This window comes from Pagrus pagrus (genome assembly GCF_965226575.1).
Source record: "Pagrus pagrus genome assembly, chromosome: 12".
In the NCBI taxonomy this organism is placed as follows: Eukaryota; Metazoa; Chordata; class Actinopteri; order Spariformes; family Sparidae; genus Pagrus; species Pagrus pagrus.
In genome coordinates, this window is record NC_140196.1 from 22,086,817 (window position 1) to 22,111,768 (window position 24,952).

General features: G+C 42.6%; 1 protein-coding gene across 1 annotated transcript; it reads right to left on the reverse strand.

Annotated features, from left to right (window-relative positions):
* Positions 1–5,885: 5,885 nt before the first annotated feature.
* LOC311266612 (carboxyl-terminal PDZ ligand of neuronal nitric oxide synthase protein-like) lies at positions 5,886–24,952 on the reverse strand. The gene is made up of 10 exons (XM_084369042.1): positions 24,385–24,952; positions 23,243–23,314; positions 20,948–21,040; positions 20,797–20,855; positions 20,593–20,701; positions 16,492–16,621; positions 15,783–15,910; positions 11,643–11,804; positions 9,333–9,501; positions 5,886–8,863 (listed from the first exon to the last, which is right to left on the reverse strand). The coding sequence occupies exons 1-10, from the start codon at positions 24,487–24,489 to the stop codon at positions 8,361–8,363; spliced, it is 1,530 nt and encodes a 509-aa protein (XP_084225168.1). The 5' UTR covers positions 24,490–24,952; the 3' UTR covers positions 5,886–8,360.

Consider the following 24,952-nt stretch of genomic DNA (forward strand, 5'->3'; position numbering starts at 1 on the left):
CATGTTTTAAATAAAGAAAGCAAAAGAAATGAAGCTGAGATATAAGAAAAAATTCAACATGCCTGCCAAATCTTGCAGCAGTTGACTCAGACCACTGACTGGAGGCAGAGATGTCCTCGTCCTGAATCTGCCCACCGGTCATACCGAGAGGATATCGACACATCTCTACAAACACATGAAGCATCACTGATACACATGCCGTCCCCAATATAAATATGTTTTCATGTACGTGGATATGAGTGAGAGACCCGTATGCTTTCACGCGCCATGTGAGATTTTGTCCTTTCTGTGTATTTGCAGGATGTGAGGAGGAGTGGAGTGTGAAGTGGTCAAGCCTCGTCCCTTCCCCCCCAAGTTCCCTTCCTGCAGCCCTGCAAGGCCTCCAAAGCCAAACAGAGGCAACACTGTGTAGGTGCCAGTCTAAGCAAAATGAGACAGGAGTGGCCTCGGAGGTGCCTGCTCGTCATTTTTTCATCCATTTTTAATTAGTTGCACACGTGAGAGACATTTTTTGAGCTTTGAAACATCTGCTGGGGATTAAATGTTATGTTGTACGGCCACAAATATAAGTCAGACAACAGCAGATGCTACATTATAGTGTTAAAATGATACACCAACCATACTGTACATCTGTTCACAGCATCTAGCAGAGTGTCTTTGTTTATTCTGAAGATCTCTACCTGGTAATTAAGAGACATCCGTGTTTTATTCACCTTCCCACACCGAACGCAGCGACACGTGCTTTTAGAGAGCTGCAGAACAAATAAGCCTTTTACTGTGAAAATATTCAAAGTGGGGAAAAGTCAAATGGGTGCATGTGTGTGTGTGACAGAGAAAGTGTGTGTTACCTACAACTGCGCCTACAAATTTTCTTACTTTTTTTTTTTTTTTTCCGCGAATGCCCCCTGCTTGTGAAAGGTCTACCTGTTCTGAGGATATTTGCTGTCTGACCATCGGGTAAACCACATACACACACTCTCACACACAAACACACACACCCGCTCACACACATTACATTCTTGCGTTGTAAGCCCACCCACCTAAAATTGCTTTCCTTCTCCATCTTGTCAACATGCCCGTCCCTCAGGAATATGAAGAAGTTATTTTAAGCTTACATACATTATATGTACATCTACTGGCTCATACTTCACACACTGTAAACTAAACTTACATACAATTAAACTCATTATATCAATCATTCTCTGACTGGCACGTGCATTGAGCCACTGACCAATGTGTCAAGTGTCTTCGAACCATATATTCAACCCCCACCTGCTTTGAGAATGAAGGACGTGGATGTAAAGGATAAATATCTATAGTTTTATACCTGGGTTGACTTGAGATCTCACAGTGGCAGCCAGCAGGATAAAGAAGACATGGTGTGAGATCTGTCGAGCCTTCATCTCTTCTTTGCACACCTAAAAGTTCAGGGAGGTTGTAGATCAGTGGATGAGATTAATAGTACAAAACAGTGAATGTACATTTTTGATGATTAGAAGGTTTTTAAAAGTCACATAAACAGTCTGTGTATTGAAAAGCAGGGTGATTAAGAAGAAGAAATCATCTTAAATCAAGAGTAAAATGGATTTAGAAAAAAGAAATATAAAAAAGCAAAGTAAAAAAATGTGATAGTATGTGATATATGTAATGAACAAACAAACAAACAAACAAAGCCTAAACAAACTGACCTTAAAGGACAACACAGTTTCATACTGTTTCACTTTGTTTATATGTGGCGGACCCTGCCACCTTTCTAGCTTCAAACAGTGTTCTGGGACCTTATTCTCCTCTGAGAACAGTTTGTTTATTCACTTATGGAAAAAAATAAATATTAATGAGTTTGTATTATTACCTCATTAATATTGTAAATATTAAAAATTGTGAGTTTGATCTAGTCCAAAAAAAACTACATAGTACCCCTTAAATAAATGTTAAATACAATACAATGGTTTATAAACCATTTATTAAGCCATTTACAAAGTATTATAAACATCATTTGCAACTTTACAATTAACAATTGCTTCATAAATGGTTTATAAAGTATTTCATTGTTTGTTAACAGCGAAATATCTATTAACTAAAGTTTAACTCACTATATATTTACCATGTATTGTTGATGGTTACTGTTACCTACAGTTACATGTTGGGATGTTTCAAACTGTCCTATAGAGCGAAACATCCATTAGGCACTGGTCAGATCCACTGTGGTGAACGCACACACAGTCCTCCTTGTAACCCCTCACGGTCCCCGAATTTTATTTACCTTAGCCCTGTGAAGCTCTCAGTGACTTATAGCTCTGGCACACTGTGGTACACAAGAACTCAGACCACTGTACAGGAGCTTCACGTGGTGGGTTCACCAGAGATGTGAGGGGACAATGTTGTTCTGTGTCAGTGCGATGTGTATGAAGTGAAGTCTTTTTTTGCATTTCAACGTTTTATGCTTTTCATATATGGAATGAAATGAAAGAAAATGAACACTGAACACTGAATTTATAGGACTCATGCCTGTAATGCATCTCCTAGTATCTCTGGAGAGCTAACGTGATGATCACTGACTACCTTTCAAGTAGAACAACTTTTTTCTTTTTTCTGTACGAGTTACTGATTATAAATAAAATAATGCAAATAAGATGCAAATAAAGCTTTAATCCCTTACCGTTCTTCACCTTAATGTCAACAGATTGATCTAAGATTATTTCCTGTCTGAGGTCAAACTCTATACTGAGCAGAGCTGACACACACTTCCTTCAAAGTCAACGTGGACACTGGGGTTAATAGCCACATGTAAGAAAAATATGGATTTGACTTACTTTTACAAGTTCCTCTCTCCTTATTATGAACCCATCTGTTTCAGGGAATATTCCACATCTACTGTGAGTTGATGCATTCAGCACTGCGAGTCGCTGACCTCCTCCTCGCAAGGACTTTTTGGGAATGGAAAAGAGAGAGAGAGAGGGAGAGAGAGAGAGGGAGAGGAAAGAGAGAGGAAAGAGAGAGGAAACGAAGGCTGATGTAACAGTCTCTCCGGCTGGAGGAAAGAAACAGAGAAAATAACACGCTTTGGGATTTTTTTGAGGGGAGGCCAAAATCCCAGAATTCCACCTGATCCACAAATGGTTTCAATTATGGCCCACAGAGGCAGCTGTGAGCAGCAGTAGCTGGCAGCTTCCGCCAAGCGAGAGCTACTGACAAAAACAGACTGGAGAACCTGCTAATTACTGAAGGAGACACAAAGTTTCAGAAAGAAAAAAAAAACTATCGCTGCATACAAACAAGATGAGTCACAGCTGGGATTACAAGTAAAATGGACCCAGCAGCTACTGCAGAAAAGAAGCCGTTTGTTGTTTTGATTACCATATATGAATATGTGAATCACAGGGGTTCGGTAGCTTGGAAAAGAAGCATGTGTGTGTGGTCAATTATGCACCACTGTGTCCCCTTCTCTTTTTCATTTCACAACTCTCCTCTAGACACTTAGAGATCATGGTAATGTTGTCAATACCATGCCTTCACACTGTTCACACTCAGACAGGAGGACCCCCTGGTGCCTCCATGCTCAAATAAATGCTGCAAAAGTGCCATCTTGCATGTCCCTATGGTAGATAAAAGATGAACAAGCGCCCTCTAAAGTGCCCTTCCAGTGTGCTGGTTGCCCACTGCTTACAGCTGGTGCCCTTTTTTTTTTCTTCTGGCCCCTGCCCCTCAATTATCCTGATTCTGCCACTGTGCCTTGTTTAACTTTTAAGTACCCACCCAAAACTGTCTGAACAACTGACTAAACACTGAAAAAGTTTATTTTCTTCTCACAGTCATTTAAGAAATGCTGCTGCAGCAACACGAGTAGCCACGAGAGGCTTCCTCCAGGATGCTATGTGTGAAAACAAAGGCTGATGTAAATGTAATGGCACCAGGAAAGAAACAGAAGAGTATATATATATATACAGTATATATATATCCAATGCCACACATGTCTTTTCTAACATACTAGCATCAATTGTTCTTGAAATCACAATACTTTGAGGGGGTTTTCAGTACATCTGACCCCTGACTGCTAGCTGTTAAAAATAACCACTCTTGTTTTCACGATGTTACTATTTTCACATCTTGTAAAACTGCTAAAGATCATTTTAAGCACTAGTTTGACGTTTTGAGATATTTGCTTATGGTTCCTTGCAGAGTTAGACAAGAACATCAATATCTTGTCTGTACGCAAAGATGGAGCTAGCGTTAGTCAGCTAGCGGCTAGTTTAGTGTAGCACAAAGACTGAAAACAGCCAGGCAAGCTGTTTCCTCTGTGACTGCTACTTACAGTAGTCTTTATGCTTCATGCAGCATAAAAACTGTTAACTCACTTAGTCTCGGTGCAAAGCTGAGCTAACCTTCTGCTGGACGTAGCTTCATATTTGGCGTGTATGAATGGAAGCAAGCTAAGCTAACTAATTGCTGTCTACAACTTAACTGTGTTTATACCCCCCAAAAATTGGCCATGATGGAGTAGCAGAGTTATTCTTCAGGAAATGAGTGAGAGGGTGACTAAAAGATTCATGAGCTCACATGAATACTGCCGTCGACCTCAAGTTCTCAGACATACAAGACACATAGAGACAGAAACTGGTGGTTTCCAGACTTACTCACATCTGTAGGAGAGCATGAATACCAACCAGACAGGCTGTTTAAGTTTGATGACTACCATACAGTATAATGATGCCTTAAGACAGGAAGTGGATACTGGTATATGTGTTAGCAAGTGTCATTGTTTTTGCAGGTATTTGGTCATGGACAGGAATACTGGACTGTAAGGAAAAGTCATAGGGTTCAGACGGACTCTCAACACAACTGGTCCAATCAGATGGTCACCCACCATTGAGTCTGGGTCTGCTCCGAGGTTTATGCCTGTTAAAAGGCAGTTTTTCGTTGCAACTGTTGCCAGTTGCTTGCTAATGGGGGAATGTTGGGTAAATTATTCTAAGAGTGTGGTCTACCTGACCTGCTCCAAGTGTCATGAGATCATTTGTGTGTTCATTCTGTCTCGTCTGGGAACCATGAATAACTACACAAGAACTTGTACCGTTTAATTCCTTAACTTTTGATATTTTACTAAATAAGTGAAAATATTGACCAGCTGGTGAAGCGACGAGACAAGCCAGGGGATTACCAAAGTCATTAGGATTCATCACCATGAAATTTCATTCCTCATTCCAATAGTTGTTAAGATATTTCAGTTGGGACTGAAGAGGTGGTCCGACTGACACTGCCATCCCCAGAGCCACAGTGCTAGTCTGGCTAAAAAGACCAAACCAAGGAATAAACTTTACACTGAATATGCAGTATGGTAAATCATTTTACCTGCAGAATATAAGGGGGAGTGAGCAGTGTGACACATCTTTCATTATAATAAAACAAATAAAAGCAGAGGCCACGTCCTGGAGGCCACCCACTATCTGTGTCAGCAGCAGCTGCACTAGCAGAGCTGCAGGGTGTCGTGGCTGGACGTGGGTGGGTAATGGCTGATATTCTTTATATTCTCCAGCTTATCTGCAGCGTTACATCAAGCTGCCGCTGTCTGCGCACAGAGCCAGCTTAATGGAAGATGACCCTGTTTAATGACCACAGCTGGTGTCTCTCAGACAATAAGAGCGAGCCATCACCCTCACAAAAGACCTTCCGCATGCCCACATCCCATTTTCTCATCCAATTATAATTACTAACGAGGAAAACATTTTGAAAAGGTCAGCCCGGGAACTGGGGCTGCTTATCATTATGTCAGAGACATATTTCAGTTTTAAATCACCCATGGATTCATCGAGGCAATTAGTAACTCACACTGAACATATCATGATGTCAGAAGGCATTTGAGAAAGGGTATGTCATTCCACAAGGAATAAAACTGGTTTAAGTGCACTTTAATTTTTAGTACACTTCATGAGAACAGATGTTACCTTGGAGACAAATGGCAGAGAACGACAGAGAAATATGGCTACATGCATACAGCAGACAGATTATGAGTGCAAGAGACTGGGAAAGAGGTGGAGGAAGGTGAGTGAGGAAGAGGAAGGATGAGAGAGGAAAGCCAGGAAGAGATTCATTGATTTTGGAAAGAGCTCAAAGACACATCCCCCAATTCAGTGATTCAAAGAGCTGGCTCACAGTCAACGAGGTGGAGCTGGTGCGACAGCTGGCCACGAGAATACGAAGTGAGTCCAGAAGTCTCCTCCATCTTTCTCTGAATTGGTACTTCAGGACCTTCCAAACAATTCATCTGAAGGTTGGAGCAACAGTGACGCAGCAGTTTATGGCTGCCGCAGTACGGCACGAACAAATAATACTTGGAGGACAAGGTGGTGGCCACATTTTCAAACAGGCGAGATTGTAGCAGCACCTGCACACAGTGAGATGTTCCCACAGCACCCACCACCTTATAAGAAAAGTGCTGACCATGCAGTGCATATAAGTGAATTAAACGATACAATGTATTGGAAAGAGAAAATCACTATGAGAGACACATGCTCATTTTCAAACCCATGTGTAATTACAGATGAAGTGTCATAACAAGCACAGTAATGGTTCAATTTTCACACTCCCAAAAAAAATGTGTTAGCATATCCAGACAGACTTGTAAAGGGGTCTTTTGTTCACAGATGTTCATTAGAAAAAAGCAAAGAATGACCATGACCATGCCGGATGTGTCACAGATCCATAAACACAGACACAGCCACAGTGTAACAAGCCCAGCGAGTGACGACGGCACCAAAGTCAGGGAACCAAACATGTGTAAGGTATAACAATCATCAAAGTGACACGCACACAGTATGTAACACACAGACAGAGCCTGAAACACCACAGTGTTGATACTATCTGACAGTCCAATGTTTGAAGAGAGCTGCCCTGTCACCACTTCAGATTTAGAAGAAGTTATTGAAAGAGTTTTTTTTGGCTTTGGAGCTGAGAAACAAAGAAATACTAAAGATATACTTTAGTTTTCTGAACGGCAGTAAATAATATCGAGTGTATGGCTATCGAGGTGTCGTTGCCTTGATGTGTTAATGATGATTATGTTAATTTTGTCTGATGTTTTATTTTACGACCAACAACCTGCAAAACTGACAACATTCGCCTCAGCCTCCGTAGAACTGCACATGTTTAGTGCTAATTAGCAGATATTAGCATGTTAACACACTACACTACTATAACATGGTGCTCATGGTAAATATCATATCCATGTTAGCATGCTGACGTTAGCACTGAGCGCAGTCTCACAGAGCCGTTGGCATGACTGATTTAATAAAAACACATTATAAGTTAATAATATCGTATTATTTGGTGAGTATTTATCATTGAACATTCATACAGTAGTAGATATGTGATGAATGATTCTGACTGTGTTTCAATGAAATCAGTCTCCGTATCAGTCTCTGTCTCAGTCTGCAAAAACTGTATGCAAGGGACGAGATTTTGGTATTGTTCTGGTTTCTGTTTGTAGTCCATTTGTAGTCCGAGTAGTATGGATCAATTATGTCTGAGCAAGCTTTGGCTACATGCAGGTAAACAGTCCGTGTGATGAGCAAAACAGGTGGCCAAAATGCTAACTGGGAACCCACAGGCTATCGTTTGTTTATGATATCTTTCAGATACCTGTTTAAAGAGATTATGCAAAATGATGTCTGGTGTCCATTCTTGCGTTTAAAGCTGCTGGTTGGACTTTAAGCAATGACAGGCGCACGGCAGAGGAAGTCCTGGCATCCGGCTGCACGGTAGCCAGCCAAACTTTGGCTGTTGCCTACAGAAGCATAATCATCTCAGCTGGTAGCTAAAAGGTTCAGAGACTGTGAAATGATTAATGTCATACGACAGTTAACCTAAACATCAGGATCAAACTTATTAATTCAGGGATACCTTCTGCATGGCTGTGACATATGCATACAAGTGGGACATTATTTCAGTGCACAGCAGAGTTAGTTATTATAGTTAGGAATTTCTCATGAGTTTTCATTTTTATTTCGTTTTTCAATTTTGTTTAGTTTCCGTTAGTTTCCAGAGTGAATTTGTTTGTTTCAGTTTTTATTGTTTAAGTGTCAGTTTAATTTCTGCTGCCAACTGTAGCTGGAGGTGGCCAATTCTTACATATCGCACCTTTAACTATAATGACTTTAGTGCACAGAAAGTAGCAAATCAAAACTTGAAGAGAACATTTAAAACTTTACCCAGAACCGTGGTGAATGAGCGCTCTGTCCAGTACCAGACACATACAATTGCAGTTTACTGATACCACAATACATGATTTCTGTTTAATAAAGTCCTTCAGATTCTAAACTTTATTCATAAGTGCAATGTTGCCTTGTACAGCTTTAAGAGCCCCACTACACAGCCATCTCGTCCCCTAGGCAGTCCGGCAGATTCTCCGCATTCAGCACATTGAAGAGCCGAGCGGCACTGTCGGCCCCCGCTCCCTCCCCCTGACCCCAGCTGTCCCGGTCATCGCTCTCATCTGTGTTTGATTCGTACTCCGATCCGATCCCCGACTCCCTAAACCGAAGCAGCTCCAGGGCTCCCAGGACCGAGCTTTCATCCGGGGCCCCTTCGCTGGGAGTCTCCCCTGTGTCCTGGCTGTCTGGCCCCCGGGAGAAGCGGAAGCACTCGAGACGAACTCCACTGCCGCCGAGCCCCAGAGTGCCGCCGTCGGTGCCCATGGTGCCTGGAGAGCAGGGTCCGGGGAGGGTGGAGACCCAGGCGCCGTCACTGATCTGCTGCAGGGACTGAGATGCTAATGCGCCCGTAGATGAGGAGGAGGTGAGGGTGTCACCGGGCGTGCTGGGGGGCTTGGCTCGGAAAGTGATCTCTAGAAGACTGTCCTGGGAGCCCACTGAGGACGGACACGGAATATCAAAAGTCGGTGTGACATAAAACAAATGTGTAGCTATCACATGTAAACAGAGATATAAGACATGAAAAGAGAGGTTTGAGCAGAGCAGATGAGATTATATGGAGTTGGGTGATGTCTGCGCTGACAGGATTTGATAATTCATGACTATACGGCAGCATAATGCCACCGGCTAAAAGCAGGGAGGGGAGAGCAGAGAGCAGAGCTGAATCCTCTGAGAGGGCTGCCACGGGATAATTAATTGCGTGCCAGAATTGGATGAGAAAAGAAGGCATTACGACAGGAAGGAGGCACGGAGAGAAAGAGATGAAAGGGAACGAGATGAGAGAGAAAAGGGTCTTATGACAGAAATTAGATGAGGAGAAAACACGGAAACAGAGGAAGATCCGAGGCAGCCAAACCAAATTAAACACATACTGCAAATTATAAAGAAAGAAAGATATTTACTCACTAGATGTTAACTGGCCAGCAGCTTTGAGCTCAAGCTCCTGGATCTGTTTGACCAGCAGAGAAATGTGTTGCAGCAGGTCGGTGTTCTGCTGCAGCAGCCTCTGCACTCTGGCCTGAGCGTCGGCCCGCGCACACACCTCCACCGACAGCTGCTCCTGGAGCACATGGACCTGAACACACCAACACACGCACTTCATGAAGAACACACAGACCAGTCACATGCATGGGATGAAAAAAAAAAGAAAGGAAAAAAAAAGCTTCCCTTGGGTGGGAATCCTTTTTAAAATGCTGCTTTATTCATTCTCATTAGACGGTCATTTATTAAAACCCACTCTGCCATTATGAGGAAATCCGTTAATTAAATTCATCATGACTCTTAGGGTTGGAGTTGGTTCTAAGTCCAAATTTTCAGTCTTTAGCCAGTAATGACACATCATTACGAATCAACCTCTGTCAATGACAGCGGCCAAAATAAACTCGAAGCTCTAAAACTCGAAGAGGGCTCGCTTCAGATCTTCAAAGGCCTTGAAACCATGCCCCAGGCATATTTAATTTAATGTAAAACTTTTCTAAACTTTGTGTTGAAGTTGAGAGGAATGACAGAGGTGGAAATTTAATAACCTCAAATATCTCACCACATCCTATTTTACACACCACTGACTGAAAATGGAAACAGCGCATCATTCTGATCATCGTTCTCCAGGAGAAACCAAACTGTGATTCATGGAGCTTTGACTCATTTGCCGGATTTTTGTTTCCTGATGTGTTCATAAAGGTTTGTGCCAAACAACATTAACTTTTCCAGTAATTTTATTGTGCATTTCCTTTGGCTCTCAAACAAACATGATTAAAATTCAGTTAACTTTTTATTTAATCTTGTTTAGGAATATAATGTTTTCATGACAATGTCGGATGGTTGGTCGTTTGTTGTTCCACCTCTTAGGTCCAGATTGAAGTACCTCAGCGACTAAAGGATGGATTACTATGTGATTTTGTACAGAGATTCATTGTTTTTAGTGGATAAATGTCATTACTATGGTGATTACCTGACTGTTTCTCTTGTTCCACCAGCAGGATAACATTTGTGGTATTTAGTGTGTCAACAACTACATTATTAGATGGACTGCCATTACATTTGGTACAAAATCATGTCAGAACTAAAGACGATCCTGTCGGCCTCAGCTCGTCTTTGTAGTCTGTGCTAATAAGCTAATATTAGCACACTTACATGCTCAATTAAAGATGCAATATATAAGAACAGGCATCCTGTCCTGAATTATACTCAAAACAAACTGTGGGCAGCGTACAACCAGAATAACCACTAACTGTAGCTACCATTAGCTAGTTAGCTTTGTTAGCAGTGCATCTAGCGGTCCAGACTGGGAGGTTGGATTACAAGGGGTGTGTTGGTTTTTCACTGCTAGCACAAGATGTTTTGATAGCATACTAACAGTAGATATCTCTGCTACACAATACACAGGCATCATAATGTCAACATTTCATTTTTTATGCTTTTCATTAGAACTCTCACATTTAAGACGGTTAATTATACCTGCTTTACATAAGCTTGTTCAAATTGTCATTGTGTGCATTTTGGCATGCTGAAGTTAGCATTTAGATCAAACCACCACTGTCTAAATACTGTGGGTGTCTTAAACACAGCTGCACAGAGCCAGCAACAAGCCTTAAGGTGCTTTCAGACAGCCTCCATTGTCTTCAAGGTAAATAAAGTGACAGCTCTCGTGAATGTGCTGCTGCTGTCAGAGTTTATGATGGTTAAACTTTTTCAACTTGCCACGGCGGCTCGCTGTGTGACCATGGCAACCACAAAAACTAGAGCGAGGGAAACAATAGGAGCTGATTTTACTGGAATCTGAGTGCTTCATCTCTTCATCAGCAGAGAACGGACGGATCAATAAAGAGAAACAGTCCGCGAGCAATATTAGCTTCAAAGTCGGATTATCTGGTCTGTGAGCATTTTGTCTATTTTAAGCTGTGATGAGATTGTACTAGGTGGACAGCAGCAGCCTGTAACATACAGGCTGGTAGCACCTTTAGTGATGCTGGTATATATGTTCGATAGTTGTGGTCTATTTAGGATGTTTTTTGTGTTGTAGTCTTTCACAAAAGGCTTCACACTTGAATTCAGCAGACTGAGTAGACCAATGCTGCCATTAGATCTTACACCAACAAGGAAGGAAGGAAGAAAGAAAGAAAGAAAGAAAGAAAGAAAGAAAGAAAGAAAGAAAGAAAGAAAGAAAGAAAGAAAGAAAGTCATAGAAGTGGTTCCAAAAGCAGTTGCCATCAGTACCTGTGCTGAAGCTGCGAGGGCCTGTTGTTCCTGCTGCTGTAGTTGTTTCTGGAGGAGCTGGACCTGGTGCTCCTCAGAGCAGAGAGCCTCTGCTGCTGACCCACCTAACACCGAAGCTCCAAGGATTGGGGAGCTCAGCAGGAGAGACGGGTCATCGGACACCTACAGCAGAGATGACAGTAATCTGGGCTCCACTTTGTTTGGAGTAGTTATTGATCATAGCCACCATGAATGCATAGAAACTTAAGCATCACCCACAGAAACTCAAGTTCAATCACTAAAAACTCAAGGAAAAGAAAACAGTCCCGAACTCGATTTCTATGTGAACGGTGCATTGGACGAGCACCTCGGCAGCAAAGATACGGTTGTGGATGGATAGTACTAGATTTAAAGCAAGGGCAGGATAACAAACAATTCATATATATATCACAGATCTCCAGTACCAGTACTGAGCTACAATCCTGCTTTAGTTTGATTCCTTACATTCTCCATAAATAACGTTTAACCCCACAAAAACTGGGTTTCTTTGAGCTGTATGTAGTGCAGGTGAGCTGTAGTAAGCGCTAGGTAGAGAGAGGAAGAGAGATCAAGGCTACATCTACCATGTCAAGCTGTGTAAATGACAAAAAAGAAAGAGTGAATTGTATTTCACACCAAAGGAAGATCAATAAAGAAGCTGTGGGTGATCTATTGAGGCTGAGGTTGACGTGTTGCTTCCTGCCTCTGTGATAGATTTCTACTTGAATTACAGGTGAGCGGTGAGATGAGTGTAGAAAGAAGAGCGTGGTCTTTGATTTTAAGTTGCTGACACCAAAGCATGACATTTACTGTCGTAGACCTTTAAATCATTTACATGCTGCCGCTGTGAGACGAGAACCGTACACTCACAACACGGCTTCATGGGCAGTGGCACATTTTAAGTTGATATGGCTAAAGTGTTTGCAAACTGTTGCCTTATTTAGCAACATTAGCTTTAATTTAGAGGCATGTTTCAGATGGTCTGGTACTTATAAGACCAATATTCACTTTCTGTTTTTAGCTTGTGTTTATCTCTGTCTGGTCTGTCTGCAGTAAGAGTAAACCAAAACAGTAAAACTTTCGTCCGTAAAACCAAAACATCAGCTAAAAGACGCTAAATCGCTAATAGGAAGTGTAAAGACTTTTAGTCTCTGGTATGGTCCAAAATCTAAAAATACTAGATCCTGCAACAGCTGTCTGCCAAAACCTATGCCATAGCAACGGTGAGAGTAAACCAAAGAAAAACCGTGGGCTGTAAAACCAAAATAATGAGCTAAACGATGCTAAAATGCTAACAGGAACAGCAAAGGATCTGTCATTATGAGCAACTTTGGCATGCATGTAGTCATTTGGTTCACTTTTAATTGAAGTGAAGTGTTTATAGCAGGTTAAAAGGTTGAATGCGTTGGATTTAGCGGCATTTGGCGGTGAGGTTGCAGATTAACCAACTGAACACACCTCGTCTCACCCTTTCCGATGGTTGCAACAACAGCTAAAGTCCTTCTAGTGTTTGGTTTGTCAGTTCTGGGTTACTGTAGAAACATGATGGTGCAACATGGCATTAAATAGATTAACTAATTCATTCATTGATTAAATACAATTTTGGAATATTAAGCTTAAATTTTGTTATCTTAAGAGGTGGACGCTGGTAAACAGGATCCACTGTACAAGCATGATAAGTAAATCTGGCTAATACAATTTACATTTAATCTAATTCTGTAGATGGTGTTTTAACGGGGACTCAGTCAGTGGAATCTGTAACGAGATCTACAGATTGACTGGTCGGGCTGCTGCTAGATGGTTCGACCATACAGGAATTATGACTCACACAATTATGTTAGAGTGCTGCTGAGGGACGAGCAGCCATGAAGGACACGACTTATCTGTCATATCTGAGATGGCAGATCAATATGGTGGACTCTCTCAACATTAATACTTGACTGTGAAGGACAGTTGACCTTCAAATCACACACAGGGGAGGGAGGAACTGCAGGTGTGTTCTGGACATGTGGAATGAGGCTGTTTCATTGTGGCAGAATTAAATTAAATGTAGTTTTGTAGTAGAATTTCAAACTCAGAATTTGCTGTATTAATGAGCTAATAACACAAACTCTATTTATTTTTTCTATAACTGAATAAATAAGCTTGTCTCAGAGGACAATAAGGTCCCCACAACACTGTTTGATGCTAGAAAGGTGGCAGGGTCCGCCACATATGAAATGAAACTGTGTCGTCCTTTAGGTTTCAGTTTGTTTAGGCATACAAAAATCAATCAATGAAGATCTTTCTCTTCTGATTAAAATTTCTTCCCCAAAACTACATAGTGCACCTTTAAATATTGACATAATAATGCAGATTTTTCTTGTTTTCAGGTAACCATATCATCAGTGTAATATACATCCTATTTAAATCAATTAGCTGCTCACTAGTACAACACAAGTTTTCCCTCTTGGGTTCTCCAGCCGACATCTCTACAGAGAAGATGACAAATATCAGAGAGCAAATAGCTGCTCGTTCGACATCTCTAGATAAACAGAGCAGCGCTAGAAATCCTCGCTATGTTTTCATTAATAAACCATATTATCACATCAATATTGAAGAGATTCATGGAGCATGTCTTCACAAACAAGCCTTGAAGATGTGCCCACTCGCCATACAGCCCTCAGTGGCATTTTCTGATTTTCATGCGGCCTCACAAAACTTTCATCATGACTCTATGAGCCTCTCAGAATGATTTATTAAGAGGAAATTTATGACTTCTTAGATCAGTTTTCTCTAATTTGTTGGAAAATAAACATGCGCTACCAAAATACATCATCATGTTTTTCTGGTTTATTCATTAATCCAGTAACTACTAGGTTTGTGAGTGGAAGAGTGAACTTAAATCAGGCAGTTCAGTAGCAGGACTCGTGGGTATTAAAAGTTTTATTTAGGTGCTGAATTTAGTAGAGCTGAACTATTTAGGTGATTAATCAATTAGTCAATAGACAGAAATTTGATTTAGTGATTGTTTAAAGGGCGACTCCAGTGTTATAGTACTGCACTTTCAATATCCACACTCTGATGATAGGTAAATTGAACCTGATATGTAAAATAGGTGTAGTGTCTCTTTAACTCATTTTTAGGGCAAAAGCTTGTTCCTGCTTAAATGTGAATATTTCCCTGTTTTTTAGTCTTCTCAGTTGGAAGAGGTGTGCTTCAGCACAATATGGTTGCTCATGCACGAGCACAAGCACGGGTGAGCAACGTGGACATGAAGTATAATCATGAGTTTTATGCCGCCTTGCATAATCAAGAAATCCAGGAACGTGAGAGGGCCGCCTATGACCAAAACGACACAAAATAAGCCACAAAAAGGTCAGTAAAGTTAGTCATGTTGTCTGTGTTGTTCTCCATTGTGCCACAACCATGCTACGACATGATGGCGTATGTACAAGAGGTAACCGTGCTGAGGCCCGGTTGGGGCTGGAGCAATGTGAGTGCAGGCCAGGGGAGGACTGGGGAGGAGGGACAATCGTGCTTAATGTTTATGACCTGACTGTCACATCGGGAGGCAGAGGAAATGGTATTGGACTGTAGAGGCCAGAGGCTACCAAGCCAATGACCGCAGACTCACTGAATATTTTGGACCTCTGGACATGTCCAGCTGTGTTTGTAGCAAAACATTTTTTTATTGTAGGCCGAAACACAACCTTTTCCTGACGCCGAACCAGGCCATAGGAAAATAAAACCTACAGAAACCTAAAGTTGCAACATAAAGAAATTTAAAGTCTCAACATATTTTGGTTTGCAGAAACGTACATTGCCAAAATTTGTTCTAGCGATTGGGTTGCTATGAAAGTAAATCTAAAGTTTTTGGTCGTTTGTTTTGAGTGTTGGGAAATTGAATAGCGACTCTATCTGGACCAAGCGACTCATTGATTAATTGAGAAAATAAATGGCGGATTGAATGATGAGAATGCATAATGAAAATGTGTTGCAGGCCCATATTTTAGTTGCTTTGTCATAAAGAGCAGTGCCATGCGCTTCCATAAATGACTCTTTATAGACTTGGCTTCATCAGTGGAGTTTGGCTGCGTATGAGCCGCAGTAATATGTCCATGGATGGCTTCTATACTCTACCTTTCCGTTGTCATCCTGAGCCTCTTCCTTTTTGCTCTTCTCGGGGTCTGATGAAGAGACACACTCAATGCTCTCCTCTGTTGTGGCTTCAAGGTCGGTCTCCTCTGACAATGCAAACCTCTTCTTTGCTGCAGAAAGCCCAAGCAAATATAAGAGGGAATTTTTCAGAGCGTTTTTACTTCTAACTTTAGAGTTTGCAACGTACAGTATACAGAGGCAGTGACAGCGACAGCAGCAGCAGCAGCAGCAGCAGCCGGCAAAGAGCTGGCAGAAGTCCTCACAAGGTCTTTTGATCAATGGCTCGCACGACTCACCAAAACATATCTGCAGCTGTGGCATGGGAAGCTGCTGAAAAACCATCAGCGGTGGATAATAACATCTTTTCTCACAGAGGTGTGCTCAGTTGCCGCTGTTTGTTACTGCAGGCGCTCAGAATTTTTGTTTGTGTGATAGAGAACGCGAGAGGGAGAGAGGAAGAGAAGGCTTAGTGTGTGTGTGTGTGTGTGTGTGTGTGTGTGTGTGTGTGTTTGTGTGTGTTTGTGTGTGTGTGTGTGAGGAGAAGAAAGGAGTATGAGTTGTGTGTGTGTGGCAGAAGGAGAACGGGAAGGAGAGAGACAGACGGGCAGAGAGAGAGAGGACTAGATTTGTGGATGTAATTGTGTGTGTGTGTGTGTGTGTGTGTGTGTGTGTGTGTGTAGTTGTGGGTCACCTGGCACTGCCTCCGACTCCTCCGCCTTCCCCTCCTCATCCTCCTGGTCGTCGCTTTTCTGCTGCAGGTTCAGCTGGTGACACACATCGAATGCCTGACCCACCGTCCGCACGATCCTCATGGCCTGAGACTGTGACGGAGGACACAGAGGGAAAGTGTGTGTGTGTGTGTGTGTGTGTGTGTGTGTGTGCGTATGTCAGGGTTGTGAGAGCAGGGGCGGTGGGAGGCAGCAGCAGGAGCACAGTAAGGGAGGATGCAAAAATGAAGAGACAACAGCAGGGGAGAAAATGAGGTGGCGAAGGAGTTGCACAGGAAGAAAAGTGGATATATAAGTGAGTGTGTGCACAGGTAAAGAAGAAGAAGATGAAAAATAGACACAATAGTTGAAAATGGTGAATGTTGGGGCAAAATGGGAGGTGAGAAATGAAGACAGAGGGAGACAGGAGGGGAGCAAATTAAAGTCAGAAGATATCACGAGCGTAGAGCTCCAGCTGCTCGTCCTTGTCTGTCTGCTTTGCATACATACTGCTGTCATAGTGATGGATGGCTCTATTTCAGAGGCAAGTGACTCTGATGGCCGAGGGAGTGGAGATAAAGGTTGTTGTTATTGCAGGAGGCCCAGTAGGTGTGTCAGCACCATCAGGTCATCAATCAGGGGCAGTTTAATATGCAATAACTAAAAAATTAGTTCAGGATATCTCGTTTTTTCTGCAAAGTTTTAATTTCGTCTTCTTTGGACACAATGATTTAAGATACAACATCTACTATGACAACATGCAGATGCAGCAGCCAGTAGCTCCTTCAAATTTAGCTTTTTAACTGTTATTTTATTACGTGAAACACGCGCAGGTTTTGGATTAAAAGCAGTGGACTTTGAGGCAATCACCATCCAACGTGACCAGCCAGACCTCCCTGGGAGGAAGAGTCAGGAAAAGAGCCACACCTTTCAAGAGACCTGTCTCCACCACAACATCCCAGACCAAGATGTTGCAATTGACGGTGCAATGGACTGCGTTCCGAGTCAACAGAGTGCCGACTACAGCGGAGCCAGGAGAGGTGGACTCCGTGTTTACATCAATGATGCTTAACTGTTATTTTTTTCCGGCTTTATTGCTTCATCAACTTTGCGGCGATCACTGCCCACAGCATCTTTCAACCACCCAACATGACCAGCCAGACTGCCAAGAGAGGAAGAGTCGGCGAAAAGGAGCAATGCTTATCCAGCTTGGATTTAAGGCTGCTCCTGGCTAATGTCTGGTTGAAGGAAAATAAAATGGACAAGTTGGACTGGAAAATTAGACACTGTTGCGCCCAAATCTTTACAGGGACCTGTCCCCACAAAAGCATCCCAAAACAAGCGGTTGCACTCGACGGGTGGACCGTGTTCTGAGTCACGACTACAGCGGAAAGAAGAGAGGTGGACTAATTGATGCTTGGTGCTCAAACACAGTGAGAGTTGATGGAAACTGTTTACCGGATGTTGAACTTTTCCTGTGAAGATACGGACCACATTATCATCCCTATCTTGTCTCTGCTGTTGACATTCACCCCGATACAAATTCCCAGAAATGCACCGTATGTTTAAATAACTGTATAAATGTTCTATGTTTGTGTAGCATGAAGGAGTTAACAAACCTTGAACATAGTTAACGAAAAATGAAAAAGTGAGTCATGTACGATATAAAAATGAATAACAAAACACAGCCGAGCAAAACAAAAACTTTAGTGATATCAAAAGATTTTTAATGTTTATTCTTTTCTTCATTAAAGTAAAGATTGAGACCAAGTAACTTTTTTCCAAGTTGTGATTTTATGTGGGTAAGATGTGTTTTTTTTTTTCAAACTTCGATCTGTTCTGCACGCAATCTTTAAGCCAAGTTTATGCTAAGCTGAGCGTCTCCTTGCTGTAGCTTCAGATCAAATGCCAAGATATGAGAGTGGTATTGATTTTCTCCTCTACCTCTCCACAAGAAATGGGAACATTTATATACGTCAAAGTGTTCCTTTAAATTACATAACAGCAAAAGAAAAAGGGAAAAACCTAAAGCTTAAATATCAAACATCAACTAATTATTCCCAATTATGAGTATTTGCAGCAGATTAATCAGTAATAAAAGTAACTGGAGCAGGGCTAATGTGTTTTAACAGTTCAATTGTCTAGAGACTTCTCAGTGTGCATCAGCTTCAGAGTTGCACAGGTTAAATACAACTCTCTGTTCTGGCTCAAATGTGGTGTCAGTATTTCTGAAGCTGAACAGGCCGGCATGAAAATTCAGTGTGGCCTTTGAGACAGTAGCACGTCTCTGATCGATTTCAAGGCTTCTTTTCTTCATAAAGCCCTAACACACAGTCCTTTGGCAGCATCTTAAATCCACCGGAATTAAACTTTATCCACCACGTCCTTCCTAAATCTCACTAAAGGTGAGTTGTTGTGTTCTCCATATTGAATTGTGGCAGAAGCATCTGACTCTGGAGGATCATTTTGCCTCAAGGCATTCAGTCAATATGTCAAGGTGTAACTTGAGCTCGAAAGCAGTTCAATCAAGTGAAATAGCAAAAGAAAATAATGTAGGAATAAAGTCATGGAATTGATTATTTTTCTCCATCAACAAAAAAATGTCATTTTGTTTTAGAAATTAAACCAGCCATCCCAAGGCCGAACACAAAAGGCTCTGCTGATGTACCGTGCTGACATCTAAGCTCTGCTGGGGCGCAACATGCCATGATGAAAATAAATCAAATCTCCTCTAATCAGCTGGTCCATCTCCTCCTACTCAGCACACATGCTTGGTCTGCAATGCTCCGATAAGGCTCGGCAGCCCCGGGAGGCAGCGAGGCACCACTGGCCCTGTCCCTGACAGTGCGGTGGGTGTTCGTTCAGCAGTGGCTAAAATGTCTTTAGGTGCTGAGTGAAAAAGCCCCTCTTCTTTTCTCTTCCCACCAGGATGATTAGTATTCAGCTTCACTAAGTCACTGTCTGTCTGGTATCCATGGTGAAGGGATGGGAGTCAACCTCACTGATGCTCCGTCTTTGTCACGGAGGGAAAAGAAATGTCTCTGTTTGATATGCAGATATGTGGCGATCGGAGAAGGAGATGCCTTTAATTTTCACAAGCAATTTGCCTCAACACACACGAGGCCTCGGACTCTCACTTTAATTGGCCATGTGTGAGGTCCAACAGGAAGATGCAACACTGAGGCTGTGGGCAAAACACCATCAATAGAAGATACGTAGAGCATGGACAAGAAGAACTGCTTGGCTTCGGTGTTGTTTGCAGTCCACTTAAAGGATAAAGCCGACGATATTCAGAACTTTTGTTAACGCCAACAAAATCCAAGATAATACAAGAACCAACAATGTCTTTGCCTCATAATACTCTTCCCCCGTCTGTCCTGCTGTCAACCCCAAGCACATTCATACATTTTTGAAAGAATGGTTCAACATTTTGGGAAACATTGTCATGATTTCTGTGTTGGGTGAGATAATTGATATCAAAATTAAAAGTGTCTTCCAGCAGATGGTTAGCTTTCCTTAGCACAAAGAACAGCCAGCCTGTCCGAAAGGTGCCAAAACGCTCCAATGAGAACACGAAAAGCTCAGAAATGAATGCATCATATTACTGTTTCCTTTTTTTATCTTGTGTAATCCATAGAAACGTGTAACCTGAGAGGTTTTTGGACAGTGAAAATCCGATTTGTGCAGTGGAAATGAGGCATAAGGTTGCTGGGAGGCAGATTTTGCTACCTTCAGACGCAGCCAGGCTAGCTGTTTCCCCCTGCTCCCTGTCTTGCTGAACAAAACCTGAAAGTATCATAAGCTTTTTTTGCCACAGAGTTTATTTACTTCACTAATCCAGAATCAAATTTAAAAAATCTTATAAGCTTTTTGTTGAGGGAACTAGAGCGATGCTAGCCTCCGGTTTAGCCTAAAAAAACAATAATCTTGCAGCGCTCAATGGTTTCCTAATTACCCTCTCAAGCTAACAGCATCAATTCAAGGTTGTTTTTGGCCTTTTTTATTGAATTTTTCATCAGTATAACAGACATAATATGGCTGGACTTATCTTTTAAACATTCTCAGTTTTAAGGAATCAAACCTACTTTCCTCTTTGACTTGAACACGTTGCAGCGGAAAATGTTGCTCTGTCCATCTCGCGCTATGTAACTGAAGATCTTCAAGTCTTGGGCGTCATGTGAGACGTAGAAGATCCTGTTAAAAGGAAGACGATACACGAAATGTTGTCGAGTTGCTTACAAGCTCTCTATTTATTTGGCTTTTTATTTAACACCATCAAGAGGGCCTACCTGTAGATGGGATCCTGCGTCACCAAGATGGTGTTCTCATCCCATGACCACCCTTTTCTCTGTAAGGACACACAACACGTGGGTGGGCCTTGACAAAGGTGTTCTCGAAGAGAGAAATGATTCAAATAAAGTCACACTTTACACGACTGACCTTCCTCTTTTTGCGCAAAATCACTTTGATGGAATCAGTGGACACGACGATGTTGACCTTCTTTTTCTTGATATTCTTCAGCTTGAATTCGTACTGTGAAGAAGTGAGAAGTGAGAGTCAGGTTAACATTCAAGGTTGGCACGAAAAAATTAATTCCAAACCAAATAGATTATAATGTTACTCTGTGTGACTCGCATTAAAAATCGCATGGCCCCGCTGAGCTGCAGCTCTTTACACAGGATAAATGATAAATTGGAAAAAGAGAGGAAGGGATTGTGCACGCAGGGAGATATTTTTGACTACCTTCTTGGGGGAAATAGTTGAGTAAACATTGAGAATCTGTCAGTTTCTGTTCCTGGGAGCTGTTTAAGCTTTCAAAGGCCGACTTCCCAGAGGGAGGCAGACATGTGTGGGACACTTTCATCCCTCTCCATGATTAATGCCGGAGCCTGTAGCCTCTGCTTTCCACTGCAGGCTCACACTCCAAATATCAGGCATCTAAGAACAACCAGGATTCATGTGAAGTAACAGGCCTCGCTCTGACAACACCCAGCCCGACATCAGATGATTAATTGATCAGATGAAGTTCTGTGAAATCGCCGGTTTTCTTCAGCGAAACGAAGCGTTGCTTGCTTTTTGGGTGACAGACTTGTATATTCTCTGTCATCTTTTCTTCTTTGTGTAAAAATAACAACCCTGCCCTGTCTTTTATTTTCAGCAGAATTGGAGCTGTCGTCTCGATCTAACATTGACTTTCCTGAACAAAAGAAATCTCACTGGAAAGAGGAAATGGGATAATTGCTACCAGCATTTCATTTCTGCTGGCTTGAGCCCTAACGAATCTGCAGCAGCTCGTCTATAAGCCTCACTGGAAGATTCACCGGACCCTCATTCCTTGCCATACGCTCTCATCTATTTCATCCCTCTTACTGGTGTGTGGGAGCTCTCTTCCGCATGCAGTACAGGCTCAGGTGAAGGACACAACTCCCATAATGTAGCCCCACGTGAACCGAGACAAGAGGACCATCCATCTCCACACGCGCTGCTGTCAGAGAGCGACGAAGTGCAGCACAGGAAGCGTTCGTGCCACTTCATTTTCATGCACATCAGCCTGCGACTAACGCCGGCCCCAAGCCCCGGTAGAGCTCTACAGGTTGGGTCAACTCACCTCCAGTCTTATCTCTAAGCCACTCTGAGTGCTCGGAGGACGAGTCGGCTTCTGAATATTCAGAGCGAGTCTCTCCCCAGAAGCACGAAATCCTCGTCGCTGTGCACAAAGACACGCTTTTATGCTATCAGTCGTAATCTCGCCCACGTTTAACATCATGTTTATTGTATTTTTATTTAAATGCTGCTTCGTCTCTTAATGCACTTCCTCCTCCTGCATTTTTATCATCACCTTCACTTTTATCGCTTTTGCTTTGAAGCCGTGCGGAAAAAGCATTTTTGCAAACTTTGCTTTTAGGTAAGAGCCACACAACGGAGGAATGTAATTAAAATGTGTTTGTTTGAGGATAAATCAAAAGGACCTGGCCAGCCGGGTTTTCACCAGCCTCTGGATTACATTGTGCATTGTGTGGGCATATTACCTCCGTTCTCAACCTGAGGGCGAGCACTTGAATAATGCATTGTCGGAAAAAGTGTCGAAATATGAAAGGGATCATTGAGACCCGCTAAATCTTTACCAGCACAATCAAATGACCATTACACTACGCTGCACACGAGGGATCAGGATTAAGTCCTCTCCTGGGTGTCACTGGGGATGTGTCTGACCTCCGAGTGACACAATAACTTGGTTGTTAGATTAGATCTAACAGCTGACAAGCAGCTAAATCCTCTCCTCCCCGTGCCTCTCTGGCACACTGCAGTGATGTGTAACGACAGGGCATCACAGTGTTTTCAGTCGCCTCGTCTGGTCTGGAGGGGAAGGCTGTGGAGCTTGTTGGTTTTTTTCTAATGGTATCACATATAAACCTGCACGTTGTATCTCTCCTCAGCCATAAAATCTGCCGCCCCGAATCCCTCGGTGATTTAAACCCCTCCTGACAGCCCACTGAATCTGCCTGAGTGTGTAGTTTTACGCAGACTAGTGATGAAGGGGATGTCGAGGAGGGGTAAGGATCCGGCGAGCACAAGGTGAGACATAAAACACCGGAGAGGAGAGGGAGGATTAATGTGCAGGCACCACCATCAGCCGCTGGGTCAATGTTAATGTGTTTGGACTGCTTGGCCACAAGGGTCAAGTTCAGTGGTCCGGGTGTGCGCTCATGGAAGTCACATATTTAAGCGTCTTACTCTGATTCTCCTCATTGCAGCGACGATCTCCATTCGGCTGCCGGGGCGACCCACCTCCAAACTGCCGATGTACTGCAGGATGTAAAGGAAAGGTTCAAAGGTGCACCGGGTGGTTTTGGGTTCATCAGAGGAGAAAGATCTTCATCGACTGATTTTATTAAAGCCTACAAACTAAATTAACAAACTCTCTTTGTTTTCAGAATATAAACGGAATAAACAAACTGACCTTAAAGGACGACACAGTTTCATACTGTTTTACTTTGTTTATATGTGGCGGACCCTGCCACCTTTCTAGCTTCCAACAGTGCTCTGGGACCTTATTGTCCTTTGAGAACAGCTTGTTTATTCAGTAATGGAAAAATGTACATTTCTGAGTTTCTTATTACCTCATTAGTATTGTACATATTAAAATTCTGAGTTTGAATTTCTTCTCCAAAACTACATAGTGCCTCTTTAATGATTGGCAGTTTGAGTCAACGAATTCCTCTGATTTCCATTGTAGTTTTAACATCTTTATCCACGGAAATATTTGCCTGGATTAATTGATTTAGTCTACAGTATTTTCTGTCAAAAACAGCAAATATTTGATGCTTCTTGCTTCAAACATTTGATAATTTGATGCCATTTCTTGTCTTTCATAACAGTTAATTAAATATCTTGGGACAGTTGATGAGAAAACAGTTTTACAGTTATCTAATATTTTAGACACCAAACAAATGTTCAGGCAGAGGCATCAAGGATGAACATAATCGCAGCCTGCAGTCTCCTGTTACTCTGATTTTGCCGGCAGCCAGATGGCAAAGACAAAAAAATGTAAAAACTGTCACAGGATCGCTCTGCACTTATCACAGATTTATCAAGAAACATTATATAACGGACAATAAATGATGTCAGCATTCATCAAGTTACCAGTCAAAGCAACACTTCTTCTCCGTGCAAGGTTAAATCACAAAAAAAGATTTCAAAGTCACGCAAAGTAAAGTATTACGAAAACTATCCGCATCACGCGAGGATGGGTACATGGAGTGGCTGTGGTAACAGACAGTGGCATTTCAGTGGCTGACACATAATGTCCCGCTGCTCTTCAAGCCTCAAATTATTCCTGCCCTACCCAGAAAGTATCTGTTGCGGAGGCTCCTTACCTTTGCCTCGAAGCAGACCCCATGTTTGAACACCTCGTCGTTGTGCATGGGGATCCTCAGATCGTGCGCGTCATCTACTAAATTGTACTTGGTTACCCCTGGCATCGCTCTAACGATCGCTCGCTCGCTCCGCTCTCTCGTTTTTACGACAGCGCTAGAGGAGGCTACCTGCAGATATGCGCATCTCCTCCGGCGCTGCTCCCTCCGCTGGCGCACTCTCACCGGGGAGACGCGTCACTCCGGAGGTCATCCGGGTTGAGGCGCTCCGGTCTGGTAGGTGGATTCAATTAGCGCGCTGATCGGTGATCGGTGTGTGCACTTGCTGACCCCCTCATCCGGTCTGAGGCACGATGGAGGAGCAGTACGCACCACCGCCAACACCACCACCACCACCACCGCCGCCGGGGTCCCGATGACGCACGGACCTCAGCACATGATTGTCCTTTCCTCGAAGCACCGCGGCACCAGTGTGGGCACTAACTGATCGATCAATACTCAGAAGCAGTGGGCGCGTTTACTGGCCACTGGGTGTTAAATCTAACAGATGACCACGGACTCTGCTTGAATA

Bases quoted from the DNA above. Each gene is read 5' to 3' on its own strand.
- LOC311266612 (XM_084369042.1), bottom strand. From the start codon at position 24,489: ATGCCAGGGGTAACCAAGTACAATTTAGTAGATGACGCGCACGATCTG. The intron at 15,911-16,491 runs GTGACCCACAAC...GGCTTTCTGCAG, and splicing joins GGAGTCGGAGGCAGTGCCAG to CAAAGAAGAGGTTTGCATTG. The intron at 9,502-11,642 runs GTACTGATGGCA...TGGTGTGTTCAG, and splicing joins CCCTCGCAGCTTCAGCACAG to GTCCATGTGCTCCAGGAGCA.